This window comes from Dipodomys ordii, unplaced genomic scaffold, assembly GCF_000151885.1.
Source record: "Dipodomys ordii isolate 6190 unplaced genomic scaffold, Dord_2.0 Scaffold75, whole genome shotgun sequence".
NCBI lineage: Eukaryota > Metazoa > Chordata > Mammalia > Rodentia > Heteromyidae > Dipodomys > Dipodomys ordii.
The window spans coordinates 6,569,139-6,576,423 of NW_012267291.1; the positions used below are offsets into that span (position 1 = coordinate 6,569,139).

General features: G+C 51.2%; 1 protein-coding gene across 1 annotated transcript in view; it reads right to left on the minus strand.

Moving 5' to 3' along the window:
- Nucleotides 1-704: 704 nt before the first annotated feature.
- Nucleotides 705-7,285, minus strand: part of Ddx27 (DEAD (Asp-Glu-Ala-Asp) box polypeptide 27) — a 49,558-nt gene continuing 42,977 nt past the window's right edge. Inside the window, exons 13-21 of the mRNA XM_013024376.1 lie at nucleotides 5,934-6,015; nucleotides 5,667-5,844; nucleotides 4,145-4,251; nucleotides 3,926-4,028; nucleotides 1,801-1,895; nucleotides 1,592-1,715; nucleotides 1,283-1,364; nucleotides 1,015-1,089; nucleotides 705-850 (exon numbers count right to left, since the gene is read on the minus strand). Coding sequence (XP_012879830.1) covers nucleotides 832-850; nucleotides 1,015-1,089; nucleotides 1,283-1,364; nucleotides 1,592-1,715; nucleotides 1,801-1,895; nucleotides 3,926-4,028; nucleotides 4,145-4,251; nucleotides 5,667-5,844; nucleotides 5,934-6,015 — 865 coding nt within the window. The 3' untranslated portion in view covers nucleotides 705-831. The remainder of the gene's footprint in view (nucleotides 851-1,014; nucleotides 1,090-1,282; nucleotides 1,365-1,591; nucleotides 1,716-1,800; nucleotides 1,896-3,925; nucleotides 4,029-4,144; nucleotides 4,252-5,666; nucleotides 5,845-5,933; nucleotides 6,016-7,285) is intronic.

Here is a 7,285-nt window from a genome sequence, read left to right on the forward strand (position 1 = left end):
GCTGTCCCTCAGCTCTTCAGCTCAAAGCGAGCACTCTACCACTTGAGCTACAGCGCCACTTCCGGTTTTCTGGTGGTTTATTGTAGATAGGAGTCTCACGGTCTCTCCTGCCCGGGCTGGCTTTGAACCGCGATCCTCAGATCTCAGCCTCCTGAGTAGCTAGGATTACAGGCGTGAGCCACCAGCGCCCGGCTCTTTTTTCAATTTTTAAAATCAGCCTTTCGTTATGTTCTGAATAGGTCTTACACTTATGCCAGGGTCAGCTTGGGCTGATCACTGCATCCAATGTTTTTTCCCCATTTTGATTTTTGTGCCAGGCTTGAACTCAGGGCTGGCTTTTCAAACTGATCCTCAGATCTCAGCTGAGGACTACAGGCAGCTGCACGCAGCTGTGTGCATGCACACGCACGCGCACACACGTGCTTGGGGCTTCAACTCGGGGCCTGGGCGCTGTCCCTCAGCTCTTCAGCTCAAGGCTAGTGCTCTACCACTTGAGCCACAGCGCCACTTGCAGTTTCCTGGTGGTTAACAGGAGATGAGTCTCAAGGAATTTCCTGTCCAGGATGGCTTTGAACTGTGATCCTCATATCTCAGCCTCCTAACTAGAAATACAGGCGTGAGCCACCAGTGTCTGGCTTCTGTGGGGTTTTCTGGGTCATGAGTAGCAAACCATTTCCACAGGTCATCTCAGGCTGCTTACAGGAGAAAAAGAAATTTATTTCCTTTTTTTTTTAAATACACAAAAACTTTCAAGAACTTTTTACAAATGTAGAAAAAAAAAAAAAAAACAGATCAAGACAACTTCCCAAGTAGAAGTCCAGGCAGCCGCGGCTACTTCTTCCTCTTATACCTGTGAAGACAACCAGCAGCACTTAAAACCAGAAAGAGGAGGCAGCAGCTCCCTTTCTTGCCAAGCAAGTGCTTGACCATGAGCCCCAAGTCCAAGCAGTTGGAATGGTGTGACAGCTCTTCTCCAGCCCCGTAAGTACAACCCTTGCTCTCCAACATCCTCACCTGGACTTAGATTTGAAGTTTCCTCCTCTCCTCTGGTGGGGCAGACCCAACTGTTTCCTTTCTTCAAAGGAAGGGCTGTGAGAGGGGAGGCGGGCTTAGGACAGGTGCACACCCCGCCCTGCCCTACCCCACCCCCACCCGCAGCCGCAGCCCTGGAAGAGCCCTGGGTGCCTCAGGATGACATACAGCCCCCAAAGGTCAGGCCTGCCCTTTGATTGGGAGGGACCGGGAAGCAAATGAAGTGCCAAGGGCTCAGTGACAACCCTACCCAGCTCGATACTGTTTCAGGGCCTTCTTGCTGGTGTTGGTGAGCTCTTCATCAAACACTGAGATCTTCCTCTGCTTCTTAGCTATGCAGAGAAATAATACGTCACTCACGGTCCTAAACAGTCTTCACTCCATCCTCCCAGCCAGCTCCTCCTTCAAGCAGCCAGTAAGGAAAGACTTGGTCTCCAAACTCCACCCTCAGACCTAATACACCAGAACATACCCTTACTCAAAAAAAGTCAGCAACGGTCTACCCCCGTATGTTTCCCTGCCCATAGCAGATTTGAGGGAGGGCTCCCTGCTCTCCTACCCGGGCCTTTGGCCGGCTCTTCCTCGGGCATCACCCTGGCCCGCTTGGCTCTGCGGTTCCTCTTGGCCAAGCGCTCCGCAAACATCTGTGACTTGAGGATTTCGAACTGGGACCTTTCCTCTGCCTGGGGAGAAGGGGGCACTGAGTGCCCAACTCAGCAGGCGGCTGGCCCCAGCGCAGGGGGAAGGACCTTAGAGGGGGACACTCACCGTCATCTCCCCCTTTTTCTTCACATCCTTCATGAACTTCTTCCTTTTCTTCTTGCCTCTTAGAGCCAAGTCAAACTCCTGCAGGGCCTTGGCAACTGGGATGAGAAGCAAGGGAGATTGCAGGGAGTATGCAGTGCCCTGCCTGGCATACAGAACTGTCTGCAATGACAACCGCGGCTGCTGGGGACTGCCTGCAGCCCACCAAAAGCATGCCCGTCTGACACGCGGCAGAAGATGAAGCTGTGGCTTGCTCCTATACTTCATCCCCTCCCGCCCAGAAAGTAACCGTGCACGCGCGTGTATGTATGTGTATGAGAGAGAGAGAGAGAGCACACATGCATACCTTTACTAGGGCGTGGACTTGGGGCTTCCAACTTTTTGTGGATTTGAGGTAAGAGTTTCACAGATTGGGGCTGAGAATGTGGCTCAGTGGTGGAGTCCCTGCTTAGCATGCATGAAGCCCTGGGTTCAATTCCTCTACCACATACACAGAAAAAGCATCACAAAAGTGATGCTGTGTGGGCTGGGAAGGTGGCTCAGTGGTAGAGCACTTGCCTTGCATGCATGAGGCCCTGGGTTTGATTCCTCAGCACCACATAAGTAAAAAGAAAAAAAGCCGGAAGTGGTGCTGTGGCTCAAGTAGTAGAGCGCTAGCCTTGAGCTGAAGAGCTGAGGGACAGCGCCCAGGCCCAGAGTTCAGGCCCCAGAACCGGACCCCCCCCCAAAAAAAAAGCAATGCTGTGGCTCAAGTGGTAGAGAACTAGCCTTGAGCACAGAGAGACTCAAGGACAGAGCCCATTGAATGTGGCTTAATGGTAGAGGGCCTAGCATGCCTGAAGCCCTGGGTTCAATTCCTCAGGATCACATAAACACAAAAAGAAGCAGGAGTAGCCGGGCGCCAGTGGCTCATGCCTGTAATCCTAGCTACTCAGGAGGCTGAGATCTGAGGATCTCGGTTCAAAGCCAGCCCAGGCAGAAAGTCCGTGAAACTCTCATCTCCAATAAACCAGTAGAAAACCTGAAGTGGCGCTGTAACTTAAGTGGTAGAGCACTCACCTTGAGCTGAAGAGCGCAAGGACAGTGCCCAGGCCCAGAGTTCAAGCCCCACGACCAAAAACAAAAACAAACAAAAAAAAAAAACTCAGGGACAGTGCCCAGGCCCAGAGTTCAAGCCCCACGACCAAAATCAAAAACAAAAAAACTCGGGACAGTGCCCAGGCCCTGAGTTCAAGCCCTAGGACTGGCAAAAAAAAAAAAAAACATGCACACACACAAAAAGTTTCACAGATTTCCCTGCCTAAACTGGCTCCAACCCTCAATCTTCAGTACTGCTTCCTCAGTAGCTAGGATTACAGATGTGAGTGACTGGCACCTGGCTATAACTGTTTAATGTAAAGACATACATACATATACATATAATGCCCTTATTATTTTTTGTGCCATCAAGGTTAGGCAGTATTTCGCAAATTGCTGGTACAAACTGTATGGAGGGTAGTTTTGAAAATCTCTGCCATAATGAGATGAGCACACCCTGACCTATAGTTCCACACTTGGGATAATCATGTCCACACTCGTTCTGTTGTAGACCAGCGTGTGTACAAGGCTATAAACAATCATGACAGTCTGCTCCTCTGACAGTGTGTGGCTGTTGTGGCTGTGTATTGGGATCTCCAAGCCGAGTGCTAGATGGCTGCGTTGGAGCTAGGTGCTCAGACTTCTCTGCCCAGGCTGGCTTCACCCCTGGATCTTCCAAGTCTCAGCCTCCTGGGTAGTTAGGGCTAGAGGCATGAGCCACTGGTGCCCAGCTGCTACCATCTTTCCACTGATACTACTATGACAAGTGCTCCAGCAAACATGGGAAAGCAAGCACCTGCTGGAGTCCCTGATTTTAGTTCATTTGGATGTATACCTGGGAACAGAGCTGTTGGATCTTTGGTAATTCTAGGTTCAACTGGGTTTTTATGTTTTGTTTTTTTTAATTTTTCGAGACATGGTCTCACTATGTAGCTCAGGCTGGCCTTGAACTTGAGATCATCGTGCCTTGGCTCCTAAGGCCTGGATTACAGGTGGATACCACCAAGCTCAACACTAATGTGAAGTTTTCTGAGGAATAACTCTGACATACTTTTTTCCTTCTTCCTCTCTTCTTTGGTCTGGAACCAGCTCCTTTCTGGCTCCTGCTCTTTTGCCTCCTGCCCCTTCTCCAAGAGCCGCTTTGCAGTATTGATCTGTGGGGATAGAGCAAGGATGCTTGCCAGTCCCTAGAGCGGCAGGCAGGCCCCACTGCACACAGCTCCGCTGCCCAGAGCACCTCTGGAGGCAGCTGTTGGCCCCTGCTACAAACCTGGGCCTCTGACTGCTGCAGCTCCTTCTCCTCCGCCTCCAGCTGCAGCACCGCATACACATCTTTCTCCATCTTCTCAATCTTGTCCCGGAACTTGAGGATCACATCTGAAGGGAAGAGAATACAGAGGATTTTGCCAATACCGGTGGCACACTCCTGTAATCCTAGCTACTCAGCAGGCTGGGTTCTGAGGATCATGGTTTGAAGGCAACCTGAAGAGAAAAGTCCCCATGAGACATGAATCTCCAACTAACCACTCAAAAACCAGAAGTAGCACTGTGGCTCAAAGTGGTAGAGCACTGGCCCTGAGCAAAAAGAACTCAAAGACAGTGCCCAGGCCCTGAGTTCAAGCTCCATGACCAATAAAGAAAAATAGATGGGTTAGGAATGTGGCTTAGTGGTAGAATGATTGCCAGCATACATGAAGCTCTGGGTTTGATTCTCAATACCACATAAACAGAAAAAAGCTAGAAGTGGCGCTGTGGCTCAAGTGGTAGAGTGCTAGCCTTGAGCTTAAAAGAAGCTCAAGGACAGTGCACAGGCTCTGAGATCAAGCCCCAAGACTGGTAAAAATATATATAAATAAAATTAAAAAATAGGATTTTAAAATAAAAGTGAAGTCGGGCGCCAGTGGCTCACACCTGTCATCCTAGCTACTCAGGAGGCTGAGATCTGAGGATCTTGGTTCAAAGCCAGCCCCAGCAGGAAAGTCTGTGATTCTCTTATCTCCAAGGAACCACCAGAAGAATAGAAGTGGCGCTATGGCTCAAGTGGTAGAGAGTACTCACCTTGAACAGAAGAGCTCAGGGACAGCACCCAGACCCAGAGTTCAAGCCCCATAACAGATTAAAATAAATAAGGGGGGTGGAGAGGATTGGGTGGGGGGTCTGGGAGGGAGGAGGATGGGAAGGGATGGGAAGGGGAAACAAAGGAGGAGGCTACGATGCTTGATAAGAAATGTACTCATTATCTTGCCCATGTAATTGTAACCCCTCTGTACAGTATTTTCACAATAAAAAACAAATAAATAAATAAACATGAACATAAATACTGTGTCACCAGTAAAATTTAGGTAGACATTCACCTACTGGTATTGGAAAATATGGTTTTTCTCCTAAGATCAGGGCATAGTGCATAGCTATAGTTTCAGCTATTCTGACTCTGAGATGGGAGCTCGTGAGCCTGGAGTTCAGGGACAGCCTGGACAACATGGCTAGACCCTGCCTCAAAACCACCACACCCACCACCACCATCACCACCACCAAAACTGCTCTAAGTCTTCCTGTTGCTCCTCTAAGAATGGCACTGTCCCCTGCCTGCCTCAAGCTCACTCTTCCCAAGCCCCCAGTCCTCCTCCCCAGCTGCTCACACACCAAGCTTGTTCCTGTCCTCGGTGTGGGACTCACTGCCTAATAGTCAGTGATGGCTGAGCAGCCTTGGCTCCCGCAGCTGCTGAGGCTTGTCCCTGGCAACTTTCCTAACGTGCTGCTCTCTCGTGGTCCCCAGGAAGGAGCCTACGCACCCTGGGGAAGGATCCGGGCCTTCACAGGGGCCTTGGCAGTCTTCACGATCTCCTTCAGCATCTTCCGCTCTTCTTCCCCCACCAGAGACACAGACCGCCCAGCCCTGCCAGCGCGGGCTGTCCGCCCCACTCGGTGCACGTAGTGCTTCACAGTGTTGGGCATGGTGAAGTTGATGACCTGGAAGGTCAGAAATGAGCGCCTATCACACCGGCCAGGGGTGACAGCAGCGCAAAGCTACCAGAAGCGAGGGAGGAGGACCGGCTCACCGTCTTGACCCCCTCGATGTCAAGTCCACGGGCTGCGACATCTGTGGCCACTAGGATGTCAATTTGTTCATCTTTAAAGCGCCTGGAGAAAGAGCCACAGAGGGACTTGTTCAGGCCTGAGTCAACACATACCAAGAGCCCGAGCCAGCAGCACAGAGGAACACTCAAACCAGCTCACAGACAGCATCACTGTGGGGACAGATTTATTTTCTATGGCACGGTGGGTACTAGCGATGGAGCTCAGCCCCGGCCCCGCCCAGAGAGGATCACAGACTCTAAATGCTGGCCCAGCCATCAGCTGGCCCTCATCTCTGCCTGCCTCCCGGTGGAAGACGGCTCTTGTGCCATAGGATGCTGGTCCAGAGTAGGAGTCGCCCATAGCTGCCCACAGCCTTCCCTCGACCAGGTGTGGCACTGCTCAGGGACAGCCATGGCCCTCCTCAGCAGCTCCCTCTCTGGAAGAGCATCCTGGCCGTCTTCCACAAAGAGGAAGGTAGAGTTCTACATGAGTCTAGGATCTCCTAACAGTACTCAAGGCCTCACCACACAGACCGTGTTGTCTCAATTCACGTTTCTCCTGCCTCCTGAGGGCAGGGATTATAACTGTACACCACCACACCCAACCAAAAAAAAAAAATGTGGCTTAGTGGTAGAGTGCTTGCCTAGCATGCATGAAACCCTGGGTTCAATTCCTCAGTCCCACATACACAGAAAAAGCCAGAAGTGGCACTGTGGCTCAAGTGGTAGAGTGCTAGCCTTGAGTAAAAGAAGCTCAGGGACAGTGCCCAGGCCCTGAGTTGAAGCCCCAGGACTGGCAAAAAAACGAACAAGAATGTTGAAGGCAGGCACTGGTGGCTCACGCCTATGCTGCTAGCTCCTTCGGAGGCTGAGATCTGAGGATCTCGGTTCAAAGCCAGCCCGGGCAGGGAAGTCTTCATGAGACTCTTATCTCCAATAAATGACCAGAAAACTGGAAGTGGCGGAAGAGCTGAAGGACAGCACCCAGGCCCAGAGTTCAAGCCCCATGACTAACCAAAACAAAAACAAATGTTGAGACAGGCTCTTGCTTAGTGATCCTCCTGCCTCAGCCTTGCAAGCAGCTGGACAGGAGGTGCAGAAGTATGCACCATCTTCCACTCAACTGTTTTGTTTTTTCACTTTGTCAGTTGTGGGGCTTGAACTCTGGGCCTGGGTGCTGTCAATGAGCTCTTCAGCTCAAGGCAAGAACTCTACCACTTAAATCACACCGCCACTTCCAGTTTTCTGGTGGCTAATTGGAGATAAGAATCTCATGGAGCCGGGCGCTGGTGGCTCACGCCTGTAATCCTAGCTACTCAGGAGGCTGAGATCTG